General features: G+C 39.6%; 1 protein-coding gene across 2 annotated transcripts in view; it reads left to right on the plus strand.

The window, feature by feature from the left end:
* Positions 1-4,498: 4,498 nt before the first annotated feature.
* LOC124176371 (trehalase-like) overlaps positions 4,499-19,833 on the plus strand; it is a 29,924-nt gene continuing 14,589 nt past the window's right edge. The window contains exons 1-6 of one of the 2 annotated variants that reach the window (XM_046557584.1): positions 4,499-4,866; positions 15,207-15,323; positions 15,499-15,806; positions 15,931-16,109; positions 17,823-18,007; positions 18,583-18,826. In XM_046557584.1, coding sequence (XP_046413540.1) covers positions 4,772-4,866; positions 15,207-15,323; positions 15,499-15,806; positions 15,931-16,109; positions 17,823-18,007; positions 18,583-18,826 — 1,128 coding nt within the window. In that variant the 5' untranslated portion in view covers positions 4,499-4,771. Of the gene's footprint in view, positions 4,867-10,088; positions 10,463-15,206; positions 15,324-15,498; positions 15,807-15,930; positions 16,110-17,822; positions 18,008-18,582; positions 18,827-19,833 lie in introns of those variants that run through there. The other variant, XM_046557583.1, reaches the window with a different exon arrangement.

Genomic DNA, 19,833 nt, shown 5'->3' on the forward strand with positions numbered 1-19,833 from the left:
TCGAATCCATAATGGCAGAGTTGCGTGCTGTAAAAATTGCAAAAAATCAAATTACACGGAATAAATCAGCGATCCGAGATTTTGTGCTTCAAAAAATAAAATTGCGATGTGCATCCGCTTCTTACGTCACGTTGGCAGTTTCTTTCCAAAGCTGATGGTTCAACTTGAACGCAAATGAGGATATAAAATAAATATTAACATCGCAAAATCGTAAAAAACAAGTCTAATTGAATTTCTGCTAGGCAACTGCTATTTACTCACACATAACGTGCCATTAACATCTGTCAAGCCAGAGTCAGTATATTCGTATACGGATGTATTACGAAAAAAACTAAGTAACCAGAAAAAGACGGTACCTTAGTTTGACCGAAAAAAAGAAATAGACACGGAAAAAGAAAAAGAACGAAAAACCTTAGCGAATATGTTAATTACGCCATCGCATGAAGTTTCGATAAAAAATTGAAACACGATTCTGGAAACGTGTACAGATACAGGAAATTTACCGGTAGATCAAATAAGTGGAAATAAAAACACAAATTAAACGGAAGAAACTTACTACGAATACCTATACAGAAAACTTAAACAGATTATGTAGACGAAAAAGTACTTGACTGCAGCATAAAGTTTTTCTACATGCGAAGTAAACTTCAAGCTTACTTTGAGTTCAACTCACGGGTAAAATGATACGTATACGTTCAAGCAAGTTTCATCTTTTATTTTTTAGTCAAAGTCGTTTTTTTGTAAATCGTGTCTGGTTACATTTCTTATACAACGAGGCATTCGACTATCCGCAAGATAACACAGAACAACAAACAAAACAAATAATTGATTTTTTTAAAGTTTATATTGAAATAAATAAATTTCAATTCTATACTTCGAATAATAATCAAAACCTTTATTCATTACTAATAAAGTTTCTTTTCGTTTTTTTTACGTTGATAAATGAGTCTTGGAAGTTTTTGGTTGATAGCTGATATGGGTGCCTATTCAGAAGATAAATGAAAACGTTTTCAGAAAGGTGTGATGGACATAATTGTTATTAATGTGATCAGGGGCAGTATAATGAGTGCATGATGGGAAATTACCTTTGGGGTTTGATACGAGGAAGTCCGTATAAAAATAGAAAAAGTACGAAAAATATTCATTTTTAAACTTTGTCCATCAATTCTTTTACATTTGTAGTTTCTTGTAATAATTATTATTCTTGGATAAAAGTGATTTAAATGCAAAACTGAAGTACGTTTAATTGTTATTCATGTTTGAGGAAATAGGTAATTTTTCTTAAAATCTAAAACATCGTCGCGGTTTCTACAAAAACAAACTTCTTCTAATAAAACTGTGTTTTCATTTATTACTTACGTAGAAGAAATCAAAGTGTGACATCTAGAACACAGAATCAAAATTCATGTTTATGGTGTAATATGCCTTATAGCTCTTGCCTTAAATTCATAAAATACCGACTAGTGAACGGTAAGTCTGTCCTAATGTCCGTACAACTGTAGTAATTGCATTTAGAAAGTTGATAAGCATCCTGGGGCTCGAGTGAAAATACGACCTGCATAATGACGACTGTACGATCTAGTCAACCAGACCGACTTAGGTGATAAAAATTTTTTAATACGTGCGAGTGTAACGGAGAAACGAATTATCGATAAAAACAAAGTGCCTGATTTTAATCGATACATGACTTACGAGCTTCTGCTAATAGTTTGATCCTTTTGTGGAAATCCATCCACCTCACTGCAGCTGAGTAGTTTTTGGAAAGCAATTTTATCACGAAATCTCTTAATACGCCGGCAGATATGCACTATCTGCATGATTCGAGTGAGCATATTTTATCACCATAATGTAATCTCCACGTGTGTATATAATGCATGAAATACGCGAGTAGTACTATTTTTTTTATTTTTTTTCACTAAATCGTCGAGTCCAGTCAACTGTACAAGAGCAATTTATTAACTCACGGTCACATACTGGTCCGATTAATAGTTTCGAGCAGCTGATTACACAGCTCTGCGTATCTTCGCCGCATGATGAAAAATAAAAGAAACAAAAAAAAAACAACAATGAAAAAACGTTCATCAAACATAATAGGGATAAATTGGATAGTCGTCATAATCATAATGATGCAGGAATTTTATTCGAGACATGAAATAAAACTTGAGTGTATAATACGCGATCTTAACAATATTTGCAAGAGAGAATTTCTGAATTTAAGATATTAGAATCAAATGCGGAATAAATTATTAAACGTACGTGCGAAAATCTGTGCAAGTAAAGGGAGAAATCATCTGTCGGGTCGAATAATCGGCACATTTTCTATTGTTTTCAACCGAGCGATGGATCCCGACGCCTTCGGCCCACACGTCGAAGCCCAATTTCGTAAAAATTATAGAGGCGGCAATAACTCGCCTATTTACGAATCCATTTACGCCTAGTGTCAAGGTGAACTGGTTCGTTGGACGGATAGGCGAAGGTACTGCAGGGACGTCGAAGGCAGGCCCGTTACGTCCAAGTGAGCGAGCATAACGCGGCCATGAAAACGGAATAGGTATCTCAAACACGAGCCTGGGAACGAGCTTCGGAATTGCGGAGGCATTCCTGGCCTCCCATTTGACCCAAGTTTTCTCATTCCAATCCAGCTGCGATCCCAATCAAACGAATTTCCGATCGAGGTAATCGGTGTGAATTTTCGACCGAAATTTTCGCTCCCCGCGATTCCATCTACCTCCAGCTAATTTGTCGAAAAAATACGTAGCTTCCGTTTTTTTTTTTGTCGTCACATTCCTCGTTCAGTTCCTTGGATTTACGTCCCTGATTACCGCGGCGAGCGGTTCATTGGCCGTGCAGAAATCTGGCGATTGTGGTGCGATCCTAGACATTTATACGCATATACCTACAGAATGTAATAACTCCGAGGGTGAAAAGCACGGGTCCGACAGAAATTATATCATTTGATACCGGAAGTCCTGGAATGTATGACTGAATGAAAGCGCCGATCCGTTGGGCGGATTTAATAGTGGCTCGGCACTGTGACAAACACACACGTGTCAGCCAGCGTGTGGAAATACGAGAGCCCATCAAGCCTCGTGACATTTAATTGCAGCAAAGCAGGGAAATCCTATACCTGTACTACGTGTGCATAACCTTATAACTGTGCTCAATACACAACGCGGTAGATATCATCTTCCGTTGTTTCATTACGCAACAATGCTACTGATCATCGGGGTGATCGCGAAGACAGTTTATTCTATTTGCGGAGAATCCGGTCGTCGTAAAGACGACGATAACGTATCTTCTCGGGCATAATGATCAGCGATTGGGATTGTTATTTATTGGCGGAATCGAATATCGAATGCCGACTGTAACGATTCCGTGAACATTTGGAATTTGAAGCAGGACGCGGAGAGAAAAAAGATTCGCGAGAAGAAAAAGAGTAACGCGTACAAATTGGAATAAAGTATCCACGTCGACGGTATTTTTAATGATGGAAAAAAAAAATGTTTTGAGAATTTATAAATTATACTGTCCTCACTGTTTCTAGAGTAAATTAGATATTTCCAAAAAGTACAATTTACCAACAAACCTGACGTGTTCCTCTTTTCCTGCAGTTTTAGGTAGAATCGCAGCTCGGCGAAAACAGAGGCGAAAAATGACGAGGTTCAAAGCTTTTCAAATTGCCTCGAGTTGCGCCGATGATCGATACGTTCGGAATACGATTGCCTTGGCTATGCTTCATCATTGCAATTCCTACTCCCTCAGTTTCCGGACCAGTGCAATCGATTCCGCAGGTTCAGACGATACCCGCAGCTTCCCGATGCATCGTGTCGCCGGCAACGTTATTACACGACGTGATTACACCTACGTGATCCGGCTCACGAGGCATCAATGTAACGCTTCGAGATCAGCTGCAGCTGCTGATGCGTAACGGAATTGAAACGGTTGCGGAATAATTGCTAGATTTTCAGCTGCTCGAATCTCTTCCCAATTAGAGTTATCGCTGCAGGCGCGTCGAGCGTGAAATTTTTTTCTTCCAAATAGTTAATTAAAATTTATTCAAAGACCAGAGTGAGCAGCTTTCGGGTTCGTGATCAAAATAATCTGATTGGAGGGATCAATGGTTATTCTTTACTCGTGTTATTCGTAACAGTTTTATCTATTCTGTCCCCTGTGTGTCCTGCCTTGGGTTTGCCCGATCGGCTTTTTCACTCTAAATAAACAAATAACAAATAAACAATCGGTTTCTCTCATCGTGGGACGTGCACGTGAGTTCGGCATCCCGTCGAGTTGCAGCTTAAACGCCGACGGTGATATTACTTTGATCGATGATAGTCGAATAATACGCGGCACAACTCGCGGCTCGTACGTAACTTCGGTCTGATGACTCCCGGGCTGATCTGCGACTAATCAGAAAAAAGAATGTTAAGGTTGTCGACCAATCGACGAAGCGCTACTATCAATCGGCGATGCATATAAAGGAGCGACGGCGCGAACCTCTCGTTAGAAACCGCGCGGATACGATTTGCCGCAAACCGTTTCCGCAACGCCGCAGTTTCGTGAGTTGTAGTTTATTTCAAAGCTGTTATTATCCGATTTTGGTCAAACCTGCGGACAAGTATCGACGTCGCGGCGCCGGAAACAGCAACTAAAACACGTCAGGCCCAAAATTTTAGGACTTGCGCGATCCGCTCGGTGAAAGGTATCCGTGATTGATTGATGCAAAATTCATCAATCCATACGGTGATTTTCCAACGTGAAAAAACGCCTCAAGATGCTCTACCACTCGTTCCTCGCTTGTCTTGTCATCCATCTTTCAACCGCAGCTACGATCGGTAGAAACGGCAAAATACGTCATGACTGTAACAGGTAAATATAATCGATATTTTCAATCATTTTCATCTCTGCCAATTCGTTTGATAACCAAACGTTACTATCTTTTATCAGCATTGATTCTTGGCACTATGTACGTAACAAGACGTATCAAAATTATAAAATTCTACTTGAAGTATTGCTTATTTATTTATTTTTACATTCTTGGGAGTCGTCGTAAGCTGGTAATACATCGAAAAGTATCTCGTTTCAGAGTGTTATAAATTATTCACGTTATTATGCTAGAATAACCGTCCTAATATATCCGTCGTTCGGTCAATAACAGCTGTATCGCGACATTCTTTTTGAGGCCGCGGTATATACTACGTGAATAGAAAAAATTTATACGGTTTTTTCACGGTTATTTTTCTCCGACATTGTAACTCTTTCTGTTGAAAACATATCGTCGAATTACTGTACAGTGTGATTCTTTTTATATTATCAAAGGTGAAAGCACACATCGTACAAAGTCGCGAATGTTTATCGGAACTTTGTTTTTCTACAGAATTGTACAACACGGTCATCGTATCAAAAAACAAAAAACATTTCACTACAATTTAAAAATTATTATTCCAAGCTGTGCGCACCTATTATCTTTATTTTTAGTTAGTTTTCTTCCCATTAACCTTGTTCGTTGAGCAAACATTAGGTGATCGATAAACATTTGCTTACAAATCCTGCAGCATTATTAAACTTTTTTTGCTTTGTTATTCAACGTGTTTGATTGACAGTGCATCTGTTACTAAGGAAAATAAATTAAGATTCAAAAAAACCAATTAGCTAAGTTTATTTTGATAAAATCATCACTGTCGGGCACATAAGTGCGAAATATTTTATCTTCATCAAATAGTAATTTTTGTTGTATGTATTCCGTTATAAGACGGAACTCTGGTGGGCAATTGATTGCTTCTCTCTCTTATCTTCATACGGGGACAGACGCTGAGTTCTAAAAGGCGAATTATTGCAGGCAATTCATTGATAATAAAATTCTTACGCTTATATTAATCGTATCGTCAAGCACGGTACGTGAAAGTTTATCTCAAGCCAACCGAACACGCGTCAACAAATGCGCGTAAAAATTTTTGATTGAGAATGTTTTGTTTTCAATCTATTTCAATTGCAGGCGTTGAATGATTATAAAATAATTGATCGACAGTTTTGTTCTGAAGATTTTCAACTTTCTTGAACGTTCGAGCAATGAAATTATACAAAATGTAATTCTCACTTGTAGCCCTAGCCGAAACAAACAATAGTCATAAATTCTGCATGATCTGTGAAATAAAATAAGCTTCAGAAGTCTTAGGCCTCTTTAGCTTGATCGTGTAATTCATTCGTTATTCAGTCCACCGTATCGACCGTCTGAAAAATCAATGTCGCATGGAATAATCACGACCTGATTTAACACATCTGTACATATCGTTGATCGGGAAGAATTATAATAACTGATAACCTGTCTCCTCGTTGGAAATCGTAGGATTTGACACGTGTACTTGAATGCACGAGACGTTGTTCCGTGTCACGTGTAAGTGCTATTGTTGTTGAACAGTTGTAATTACCCCAGTTGAGAGCCCAGCTGGGTCAGCAAATGAATGAGGGTCGCGTCTCGCATCGCGTGTGTAAAAATAATAAGCGTATGAAAAGTGTTTCGGAACATGAAATTATGAACAACGGCTAGAGCGAAAGTTGCACATCCGTCGTACGCGACGTGAACATGAAATCTGAGACAGGCTTACCGTGTCTGCGGTTTATCAACGCTTCTAGCGAAGCAAAGTCAAACGTTTCTGCGAAGCGATTATACTTCGAGCCATCGAGTTCCAAAAGCCTGACCTCGTAGCCACTCGAACGATGTTGAACACGGTGATGTGTGATCAACGTGTCCATAAACGAAGTGCTTACCTATTGCGTACAGGTTGAAGCCTCTCTAAATTTATTTTGGCAAACACTTTGCGACTAATTACACAAGGAATAAAAGCCGATTGACAGTTAAATGAGTTCCGTTTGCATTGGTCAGACAGATTTTGAGTAGTAGATAGCCGTAATACGTACCTTCATTGGTTTATACCTACCAGTCTTCGTATCGTGCCGAATAATTATTATTCATCGTCAAAGATATTGAATCGAGCAAATTTCGGGATTTTAGCATTATTGTTATTTACTATGCTTGAAAAATTACGTTCGATTAGAGAGATTAATTAATGTGGCGAACTTGTCGGCTGGGACAAAATTGACGGGGCAAAAACATCGTTCGCCACAGACTGTAAAGTTTGTAGAAACTTACTCGTCGTGTTAACGAGATGTATACTCGATTCAGCACCGATTAACTACGCGGCCATACATTAATTAACCGACTACCGTAATTATCTTGGATTTGAATAGATTGGAATCGATTTATGGACATAAGCAGCCTTGCAGTGGGACAGAACATTGGTCTTGTAATATCGTTACTTCGCACACTTGAGCCGTTCGAGGGTCACGAACGAATTATGTAACGATTCAAGTATACCCGCGTAAAATGGAATCAAGGGCTGCACGGAACTTGACTCTTGGGGTCAATCGTCGGTGGTATAAACCTTCGGCCATTTCCATCCGTCTGATCGGAATCGTTTCTCAATAAAATGTCTATGAAATGTCTTAAAAATTTTGATAATAACTATAACAATTCTCTAGTATCAAGTGTCTGTACGAAGTATCTTTCAGATAGTAAAATAAAAGGTGAAGCGATACCTTAGACATTACCATCTTCCTTCGAAAACGTAAAAACGTCACAAACATATTCAACTTATCCGTGGCCATTGAAGATCTTCGATAGAACGGCATAGAAAAATTAAGCAAGTTAAATTACCAGTATCGGAATAAACTTCAACGCGGGAAATAAAATTAAAGAGAGAATTTTTGCAAATCAATGAAAAATGGCAGAAATGCAATTTAAACTAAATAAATATGATTTATTCATCTAATCATGACTAACGAAAAACGATATGCATATACAATTTTAACTTCATATACATTTTGTTTTAAACAGACAATTGATATTTCTATGCGAGTGAATAATTGGATGAATGTATACCGATACAATTTTATGTGAGATTTATTGCTCCAAGCTAAGAAAAAATTATTTCACTGCACATTCTGTTCAATGTTCGAACTGTAATAATAATTATCTCTCCGAGTTGTCAGCGCCAGTGGAAATTTCCACTTGGAGTAATTAGTCGAGTTCGTCCGAGCTACGGATACGTATATTATAAACAAGAATAACTTTTCATTTCTGCACTGAAAATGGACATCATCGTTATCAGGAATGGAATTCTACAATCGTAAGCTGTGAATTATGTACGTATACTTGATTTTTCCGACAGAAGAGGATTATACATATATATAATTTTGGTGGTGAAAAATGAAGGTGAGATACTGAAATTAGGAAAATGATTGGATCCGTAATCAGGCGGATCATTGTGTAAAGGAGCTTAGCTTCTAATGGTCAAGAGTAAACCCTGTCGCTATTATTTTATCCGTACTTTAAGTAGAATTATTAGTGACAGCTTTGTAAAGGAAGATTAATTGTTACGGCTAATGGTAGCAGTTTGCCCTGACACGTCGTTAACTGTTGATATAATAATTAGAGGTCTGCGGGGTCGTTTATAAAGTTGAGTTACGTCGGCAAAAATGAAGATTGGGAAAAAAAAAATGGAACAAAAACATCAAGGTAAAAACTAAGTACCGCTAAAGAATAATTATCTGTAGTGATAATTGAATTTACGGAAAGCTTTTCGGAGATACGAAAGCACCGCTTGGTGACCGAATAACGATTCCACAAAAATTGTTGGTAATTATATTACAGCATACCATCTAATTTCCAAACGAAGGTTAAAAAATGACTGGGGTAAACAAGTTTTGATCCCTATCTCTCGACAGGTTTCTGCGTAAACAATAATTGAATTTTAATTGTTCTTTAAACGGTGGCAATTACGGTTATTTATACGTTATTGAGCACTTACGAACCTGAAAACACTTGTATTCCATTAATACGGCATAAAATGTGTGAAAAAATTACACACCCACGTTGCAACGCCGTCTGGAAAATCGTCTCGGTCAATATTCATTCGTCAGTTTTGTTATTGTGCGAATGAAAATTTGCAAGGCGATAAAGAATCGTCGGAGAAGAGAGACTGGCTTTGTACGAAAATATTTTTCACGCAGAGAAAACAAAAACGGTAATTTTGAAATGAGGACAAAAGACGTGAATTCCGACCAAGGATAAAATTTGTTCAAGTGCAATATTCGACTCCGCGTCGTTGCCGTGTAACATTTTAACCATGTACCGAACGATGAGTCGTGAATGGAACGTGTTTGTCGCGAAAAGTTTGCGATTTAGGATTTGCGCGGCAGTGAATAAACCACCCGCGGCACATCTGAATATATCTGCGTAAATGATAGGTACAATCAGCCGTCTAATACCGCCGAGGGAATAAGGAATTAAACGTAAACTAAGCCGGAGGGGATTAATACAAATGAAAAGTAAATACATACCAAGGTCCTTCGACAAACGTAACGTGATATATTTGAGTTGAAGGCAATTCAAAATTCTGTATAATTCGTTTCCTATTTCGCGAAGAAAATTGCTTTTCTGTCCTCGTATTCCATCGAGCGGAACTTTCGAAATTCAGGAATGTATGTGTTGAACGTAGCGAATGAATGATTTTTTTTTTTTTTCTAATTACCTAAAAACCGGAGAATATTTCAAGCTTTAACCGTTAAAAAATACAGCAAATTTCAACTATTCACTCGGAGAGCTTTGATCTAGGCAACGAGTCGTTATAATGCAAGTAAGTCCGAATTCCGATAACAAGGTATTCAAAAAGTTTTGCATTGCCCCTCGGCGTTAGTGCGCCTTGAGTTTGCCCCAGTTATTCTTGGTACTCATTGAACAAATGGGATTCAAATATTCCCGGCGATGCTATTTTCGAATCGCCGATAGCGTTGGACAACTCAGATGCTAATTTTACCTACCACACTAAGACCGCGTGAGTTCGCGCGTTGTAAAGTCGAACTATCCGCAGCCGCGATAGGTATTCAACATTCATAATTCTCTCTCTCTCTCTCTCTCTCTCTCTAGACCTGCACCAATGCACGTGACTTGGCGAGCCTCTGTTCAAGTACATCCGCAGTTGGCTACGGTTTAAAGGTCGAAAAACGTGGCTAGATAAGTGACAGTTGTCAGAAGGTCTCTGAAACCAATCGACGTACCTAAGAAGCGAATAACGATCGGTAAAAACGGCGCGATCTGATTCGGAAGCAGATTTTTTGTTCCCCTTCGTTAATTCTTTACGTTCCATCGATTATTCATAACTTGGTAAATAGTTGGCGCAGACCGTGGCTTTGTTTAGGAGAAATTTTTTGTCAACATATATACACACGCATTTTTATGTATATAATACAGTGAAATGCAGATGATGTTGAAAATACTGCAGCCGATCTGCAGCCGGCGCAATAATTCACCTGTAAAATTATCGTATTTAAAATGTGTATTGACCACTACTGGAAAATCGGTGAAATTGGTACGCATGAATTTTACCTTTGCAGAACCTTATAGATGGTAGGTACAAATATCATTGCAAGAACAAAATATAAAAATTAAAAAACAAGAATTGAGTTGACATTTTTTTTTTTTTTGTAACAAAACATTCCCGTGCATTTTAACGCTGATTTTACCGCCACTTACGAATTTCATAACTCTTTTATTTTCGATACCAATTGTTCCGCTAACGTCACTTGAAGTTGTTAAATATTTTATTGTCAATAAAGGTGAAATAAAATTTTATCGAACGTGCTATTAAATTACCGAATTTTCACATACACGTATATTTAATATTCTACCCTCGCTTCTTCCCTTTTTTACTCGTCTTTTTTAATACTTGCAGTTAAATTCGTCCGTCCATCCGAACTGCAGAGCATAGCTCACTACCTCCAACTCTTTAACCCCCGTTCGTCAATGCGGAAGACCTTGACCCAACATTTATCACAGAAGCTTATCGTTACGTGGCACGCGTCTTTCACAACGATCCAATCCGCGTCGAACGCTTCAGACTCCGTGCGTTTTACCCTTTGTAATACACATATGACGCATGATTTCTCTGCGGGGTTTTAAATTTCTGTTGTTCTTGAACCAGACTTGCTCACCAGGTTTCACGATGTGCAAGAACAGGCGTCGCGTCGGCGAAACGTTCGTGCAGGTTATCCTCATTTCGTGTATTTCGATACTTTTCTTTTTTATCAACTTTCCCCGACGCGTTGCAATAATCTATAATCTCGCGTCGAACCTACTTTTGCAACGGCGGCGCTGCTTCCTCGATAATTTAAAATCTAAAACGTTGCGTAAACCGACCCACTTTTATTGTACAAATACACGCGGATAGGCAATTATTCCCACGTCCGATGGATACGCGGCACAACAGGTATTATGTAAATATTTTTTCCTCCATTTTTATAACGCAAGAACAATAAAGTCGGGCATTCGCGTTATCCGGGAGGACAACAGCTGACGTCCGTTGGATGTGATATTGGACCCGTTATTATTATAAATGTGTACGGGAACGGCACGATATTTTTTCTACTTTTTATAGGCACATAAAACGCGTCAGGTACAGCCGTATAACGAATATACGAGTGCAAATACAAGTGGGTCAGATTTTTCCCTGTCTAATTACCCGGCAACATAAGGGGAGAAGAACACCGGCTTTTATTTAGCCTCGTACATTTCTACGTACGTACATACGACTTGTAATATTCACGTATTATTATACATAAAAATCTTGGTATTAATTGCACCGACTGATCAATGACTTCGGCCAATTACCGCAAACTGCGAAATATCTACTTGCCAAATTAATTATAACGCATCGCATCGCATGCAAGGAAAATAAGTAGGTGTATATAATGATAGCCGCTAGTGAACCGCGATGAGCTGAGACGTCGTTACTGCGGGTATATGGATAAAGTATCGGAAACGAGTTCGAGGAGGAAAAGCTGGACGGATAGATACCAGGTGGTTCTGGGTAACATCAACCGCGGTTCAAGTACGCGAGCTTTATAATGGCGGATCTCGAGTACGGGTGGATATATATTTCCTCGCCTCTTAATCTCCGCCCCTCTTTTACGTTTCTTCTTTGCTCCGCGTCACCTGCAAATCGCATCTGCGCCAAAGCAAACGAATCGTCGTCTCGCGAAGTGAAGTAATAAATCAAGCATCGACGCCGACTCCCGGGCACAAACCTCGTAATTCACTGAAAGCGCTGCGAGACTCGAAAAAAATGTTGAATACTTGAGAAGGAGGAAAATCTGTGCGTTTCGTGAGGGTTTTCAAAGATTTCACCTGTTCGGCTGCTCAGCTTTGATCCTCGCCGGCTTTGTAATGCGTCGAGCCTCGTGTATTCCGTTTCGAATTATTCTCGCGCACCTTTCGCTTGAAATGAGGCTATGGAAACCTGCATCTGGAATCCGTACGATGATTCCTGTGCTTTTACGAAGACTATGGATACGGTGTTTGATCTGGATGCAGGCTTCGAACGGCTCGAAAGTTCGTACTTCGTGAACCTGAATTGTACCTACATTGCAAAATGAAACTGTATAGAATAGCGTGCAATATTCTCGAGCCGAATAGTCAATTTTCAAAGTGATATCTGCGATCGACAGACGTTGATTGTTGTAATAAAATATTTCTTATATGACTAATATAATCGAAGCATGCAAGCAGCAGAGAAGACATCCGTGTGGTCAATTTACTACGAAGTTAATTGATTAATTGGCAAGAGGCGCACAGAAATCGAAGAGAAACCGAGTCGCCCTTGTTGTTCATATATACATGTGTCTATTTGCCTTATTCGGCGGAAGTAAGTGTAACAGGATATTCCAAGATCGGTATATGGCCGAAACTTTCGTCGAACCGTTCTGCCATCAACGTTATGCGTAACCCTGTAAATCACCTAATGAGAAAACCGCAAATCGATAATCGTGGGTGTAAGTCGAGCTGTACGATGACATAACAATGAAAAGTTATTCGCCGAGTAATACCCGAAATTAATTAGAGATCACGCACGAGTTCGCGCCGCTATATCAGAATAATGAAGTACGACATTAATTACCGATGCATCGAGGCATGATCTTCCCGCTCGAGTGACATTGGGAAAAGTTATTCACCAATATCCGGTAAATATATCCGAGGCTTTCGTGCCTACTTTCTTGTTTGTTTAATTATTGTTATTACTATTATTATTATTATTATTGTTATTATTATTATCATCATTATCTTCGGAGGATAACGGGTCCAACGATGAGTTATTGCCACTGGCGAGCGACGCTCCCTCGGTCAATGCCGTTGTATTATTCTATACGCGGGTCTCGGTGAGTGACGGTGGGTATAAACGGATCAATTTCACCAAATGAATAACCCATGTCCACCTCCTAATAAAATGTACTTTTATGGGACCATTCGCGTTTTAACGCTGCAGGACGGTTTATAGGCATCATCTAGCATCGTTTTTGTTTCTACTCGATCCATTGAATATTGGTTATATATGAATACATATATGCGTGTGGTATACTTATACATACAATACGTTGTGTATATGTATAAGCCGAGGTCAAGATACAGGTTCAATGATTTGGATGCGGAAATAAATTTAAAACGTCTGAGTTGATTAGTGAAACGTTATACGTGCCAGGTCAGTCCGAGGTCGCATAAATTTTTATCACGAAGTCGGCAAAGTAATGATAATAATAATAATAATAATTTGAAAAAATTAATTAATATTTGCGTTTTCCACCGCTTTGAGATTGTCCACTCACGTCACATACACGCTTTTCAAAGTGTTCCTCGTAATTTATGTATAATTTTAATTAAAATTTTTAAAGATAATCAAGCAGCCTTGTGCATTTTTTATTATTGTAGCCGTTGTTTTTTCTCGTCCTCTTTCTCCTCTCGACACTTGGAAGTAGTACACTCTTCATTTTTGTTTGTGAATTACGGTACGTAATTTTATCAATTTTTTAAGCTGCGAGGGTTAACAGTACACGACAAAAGAGGACAAATTTCACCATCCCGTTACAATTATCTTTTTCCAATTTAATTATACGGTCAAATATCATTTATATAATCCTATTCGTTTCTCCCTGTGGAAAATTTCTTCAGTCGTCTATATATATATATCTGATCTCTACAGCACTGCGAAAGCGAATTTCGAATCCAACTTATAGAAGCGCGACAAGCAATCTCGTAAGTATAACAGCAGATTAGTAGCCGGTAGACGCGGAGGTCTTGCTACGAGAGGAATTAAACGGAGATTACCGAGATACAGCTTATCTTGGAGAAATGATATAGTAGGTACCTACATTCGTTTTTCCGCGTAGCCTGACGAAAACTGAGAAAAATATTTGCAGAGTCTCGTTACTTTCAGAGCGACGCGGCCAAAAGTTTATTACGAGAAAATTCAAGGCCTGAGGATTAAAATTACGACGATGAAGTTCAAAGTTTATTATCAAAAAAATGTCATGTTGATTAGAAGAGCCTTGACCAAATCCGCTCGAAAAACTCGTTTATGCATCTCTCTTACACAGTCTTGACAAAATTGCGCTGCAGCGACGCTTCCAGCCGCTATTGACACGCGTCTGAAGTGAAAGATGAAAAATTGTCGTCTGTCTCAAGATCCTCGAGCGGAAATTGTCGACGAAACTTTATCGTCGAGCAGTGACCACGATTTAGGATTTAGAAAGTTTTTGAGACCCTCGAGAAACGGCGGTAAAATATATAAAGCAAAGTTGCAAGTTCTTGTTAGAAAAACTTGGAGTTTTTTTTTTCAGCAGGGATGGGAGTCGCAAGAGCGGTAACTTATTTTTGCAGTTTCTGCGAATAAATCTCGCCCCCTCTATTGGCACCCCTTAAAAAAAAAACCGTACAAGATAAATCAAGACTGTAAGCAGTTGATCGGAGTTCAAAAGACACATCGCTATCCGATGGGTATATTTCAAGTGAAAATCGCACTCGCATTGTCTTCGCAAGGAGATTGCGAATAACCGATCGCGTACCTACTTTAATATTCTTCGTCCAGCCAACCGAACCTCGGGGACAAGTGAATATCTTTGAAACAAAACCGATTGGATAAAGAAAAAAGAATTGTCGCACGGCGCGTGATCAGGTTGGGATTTATCGACTGAAGTTAACCTCGAGAAATTTTCAATGTACTAACGTTAACATGTCCGCCCGTAATGATAAAGGAAAATTTCTGTGCGAACGAGCTGATCTTAAATCATCACCCGCGTATAACCAGAGCCTTATTTTCTTTCAGCTCGATCTACTGCCAAGGAGATTTACTCAAAACCGTCCAACTCGCTGAAATATTCAATGACAGCAAGACGTTCGTCGACCTCTACCAACTCAACGACCCAGAAGTTACGCTCAGCAAGTGAGTCCATTGTTCTTTTCAGCTTGTGAAACGTATTCAAAAATTCAGACCCGACGACGTGTCGACGTGTGTAGTCGCGAAACGTTGTACCGTGGTATAAACCCCTTGAGATACCCCGTGAAGAAGAACGCAATCGTGTTTCTCGTTGCACACAAGCAATCGTCTCGTTTTACAGCTTCAAAAAACTGATGGAGGCAACGGACAACAATCCGAACCACTCTCAGGTGACAGAGTTCGTGAGTGAAAATTTCGCACAGGAGTCTGATTCCGAGCTGGAAACGTGGTCACCGCCTGACTGGCAAGAAAATCCGCCGATACTGAATCGCATCAAGGATGAAACATACCGAAAATGGGTAAAGGAGCTGAATCGCATATGGCCTCAACTTGCCAGAAAAGTTAAACCCGAAGTGGCCGAACATCCGGAAAGACACAGTCTCATTTACGCACCGAACGGTTTCATCGTTCCTGGTGGCCGATTCAGAGGTGAGGATGAACCGCGTGTGGATCATTCTTTTTCTACTTTTTTTTTTGCCTCTTACACCCCCCCAGAGATAAGTCAGTGCGGTATCTAACCGTCGTTTTCTTTTGGTGAATAATTAAATTACAGAATGCTACTACTGGGACAGTTACTGGGCAATGCGCGGAATGCTTTTGTGCGGTATGAACGATACGGTTCGAGGAATGCTGGAGAACTTCTTCACTGTGATAAAAAAATACGGGTTCATACCAAATGGATTCAGAAGCTACTATCTCATGAGAAGTCAGCCACCTATGTTAGCGCAGATGGTAGGTCCAAAAACGAAAGCATTCATTCATCTGTTTCAATAATTCTCTTGACAGGCAACCGATACTCTTAGATATAAAAGCGCTCAACCGACAGGCGGATCGACGATCGAATAAGAAAAACCACCCACGGTTTACATTTCATAGAATTGGATATTTGACGATTGGGTTTTAAGACGATACAGCTGATATAATTTTTCCTCCTTCTTCGAAGCTGGGAATGTTTGTTGGGAACCTTGGGAATCGGACTTCGTTATCGAATCGAAACTTCCACTCATCACCGACGGTTATCGCTCAACTTATCCCAAAACTATGGCTAATCGTGTCTTACAGATTTCGACAAATGTTGTTGGGCTGTTTCGGGGTTACAATTAGTGAATGTGGCTTGAATTCATGTTGAGAATATCGATCCGGCACTTGCGATGGTAGCTGGAGCAGGAGTACCAGTTCTCGGTTCGTCTGCGATCGTCGCATTTGCGATTCTCTGTGTTCCGTTCGTGTGGAAGCAACTACAACCGCTTCTCTCGGTAATTGTACATAGTTACGATACAGTTATGCCAAAGGTTATCATCGCCACATTCAACGTATCTCTGTACTGCAATTTCCATTCAACTCTGAAGACACTCGGGTATAATAGACGATATTGGATCTTTGACACGGTCGCAACGCGTTCTCTCTCTATGTACTTTTCCACTACATCCACGTATCTTAAGTCTCGAAGATATTTCCATCTCACACTGTGAAATTTTCCGCGGGAAGAAAGTTGAGAAAAAATATGTTTGACAAAACTGCCGCAATGGAAATCGGACAATATCGATAAACAACAAGCAGCGTTGTCAATACAAAAAAGCACTGCATCCAATCACAGAATTAATTGTAACGGGTATGGATAGTGGTTCTCTTTATCTAAGTTTCTTTTACTTCGGATGAAGGAATTTCTAGACTTTTTTTACACGCGCAAAAAGTACCGAGAAGTATCTGTGAGGCTGGCAGGACAAAGGTGAAACAGTTTCGAAACAAACTCGTCAGCCAAAACAATTTAACGAGTCGAGATAGGAAAGACCGAACCCCGTCAATCCCAACGGTCGGCAAACTTTTATTTTTTTTAAAAATTTTTTTGACTTAGAGTGAAAACAAGAGGGAAGAAAAAAAATACGAAAAGAAAAACATCGAATAAGTAAAAAAAAAGAAAACTAAAGAAACCTACCACCTTTCAAAGGATATAATTAACTGTCAAATCTTCGAAATAATTTATTCATATTACCTGTGATTCCAACCTTCGTTTGCACCCGCTTGTTCGGTTCACTTAGGTCCCCTATTGAAGAGAACTGCTCTGTCCATGAACGAATTATACCAATCATTCGGGGGTGGAAAAAAGTCTTCGCAGAAAGTAATTTCACGGCTCCCCAATCTCGACTTAAAAAGTTATAAACACCATTTCAAATTATCAGCGCGTGGTTATTATTCGCGATCTAATCACTTGCGCAAAGGACGAAGGTATTACGTCTGTAAGAATTTCAAATAAATTACACGACCATGTAAATTTCGCATCGATAAGTCGCCGTAATTTAATATGACCGTTAAAATTGGCACAGAAGGTCGATATTGAAGGTGAGCTGAGAGACGGGGGCGAATTTCCAGCCACATTGAAATCTCTTCGCAACATCTTACATAGTGGAAAGGAAAAAAATCGACGTAATATTCTCGTTTGCTTAGGTGGCAAGTTACATGGAAGTTACCAATGACATTGATTTCCTGAGGGCAAACATTGCTACGATAGAACTAGAGTTGGACTATTGGCTCCAAGAGATGTTCGTCGAGGTGAAAAAAGGCGGGAAAACTTATCAAGTGGCCCGATACACGGTCCACAGCGATGTCGGACCACGGCCAGAAAGTTATCGGTACGTAGAATCGCAGCAATGCGAGAACTTCATTATTATCATAATTGTCGTTAGCGCAGGTGTACGCACGAATAAAAGGAATAAAAGAGTTGCAAGTCAGCTGGATCGAGAAAAGTAATCTCAAGAGCTGTTCCCTTTTTTTTGGGGACAAAGCGAATGACAGGAATCCCATGAATCGGCAGACAAGAAAGATCCGTCTCATTTCTCTCTCTCTCTCTCTCTCTTTCTCTCTCTCTCTCACACACTCCGCGTTATCTTCTCTTTCCCATCCTTATTCTTATTTTACCGTTATTTTTTCTCCACCTTTTTGCACTCTCTGCTACCACTTGAGCACGTTTTCTCGAGATAATTGTATCCAAGAGAGAGAGAGACAGAGAACGGTCCGTATTTCGCTGTCCTTGCTTCCACCTATCTTTCGATTCTGTAACGTGGAAAAAATTCCGTAAACATTGATGCCTCGAGATCCATGGTTTGGAGGCAAACAAGACAAATTATGGGACCTAATGAACTGGCATGTCGGAGTACGGCAAGCGATTCACGGAATTCCGCATTTATCTCATTTCCCACATGTACAGGGAGGACTACAACAACGCACAGAAGCTCGGGAGTGATCGTTCGGAAAGTTTCTACACGGACATGAAGGCCGGTGCCCAAAGTGGTTGGGACTTTACAGGTCGTTGGTTCGATGAGACAGACGGGGTGCTCGGTAATCTCACTACGATCAGGACCAGGACGATCGTACCTGTCGATCTCAACGCCTTTTTGCAGAGGGATGCCCAGCTTCTCGCCAAGTTTTACTTATGGTTGAACGAACCTAAGGTGAGTTCATTTCTGGATATTATACCCATGAGTCTGTCTTTCCTTTTTTTTTAACCCCGTATTTTCTCTGACTGTTCTTTCCTTTTACGGATTCTACCCTTATTTAATGAAAGGGAGTATCACCGGATGACGTTGATTTCAATTATTAGCAACTGATTGTACCTACGCAGATTTCTACATGTTGCGAGGAAGTTAACGCGTGCTGGATCCATTACCAAGAACATGTGGGTGCAGCTCAGTGTCCGTTTCACGGCTGACTTAAAGCCCCATTATTTACTAGCCCTGAGAGGTTTTGAGACGTCTTGCGTGGGCTTGCAGTATTATACGTGCCAAAAGCACCTGCTCACGTCTCAGACTACTAAAGACACGAACTTGAGGGAACAAACTACTTACTTGCCAAAGTTGCTTGCTTTTACAGTTTTTTGGCACACGCGAATAACGAAGCAGACCATTATTTTATCATACTTGTATTTTTTCTGTAAAATACTTTTCTTTATCCCACCGTTATGAGAATTTTTCTTGAGAAATTTTATTGGCGTTCGGAATTTGTACGTGATAATTAATATATACGTTGAAGGATCGAGAAACATCATAAAATTATGTCGCGCAAGTTTTTTTGTGGTATTTCTCTTAGATACATTGAAATTCTACAATTAATCGATTGAGATTCCAAGTTCAGTTATGACTTTTAGACATGACTAACGATGGTGCGAACTTGAATGTTGCAAATTTTCGTACTAAAATTGTAAAGGGTGTTTTTTAGACGGAAGAGCAAACCTTAGACGTCCTTATGTCACAAGTGATTCAGAGTTTTCCGATATCCGTAATAGGATCATGATCTTTCTTTTCTAATTCACCTCTGACTGAGTTAAATTTCAATATTCACATAACTCAAAATCTGCTTCATTCGATGGAGAGAAAAGTAATTTATAATCTATACCGATAAGTTTCTCTGAAAGGGCTTACACCAGGCTGCAAACGCACAAATCCATAAACACCTCGCATGC

Source organism: Neodiprion fabricii, chromosome 2, assembly GCF_021155785.1.
Source record: "Neodiprion fabricii isolate iyNeoFabr1 chromosome 2, iyNeoFabr1.1, whole genome shotgun sequence".
In the NCBI taxonomy this organism is placed as follows: Eukaryota; Metazoa; Arthropoda; class Insecta; order Hymenoptera; family Diprionidae; genus Neodiprion; species Neodiprion fabricii.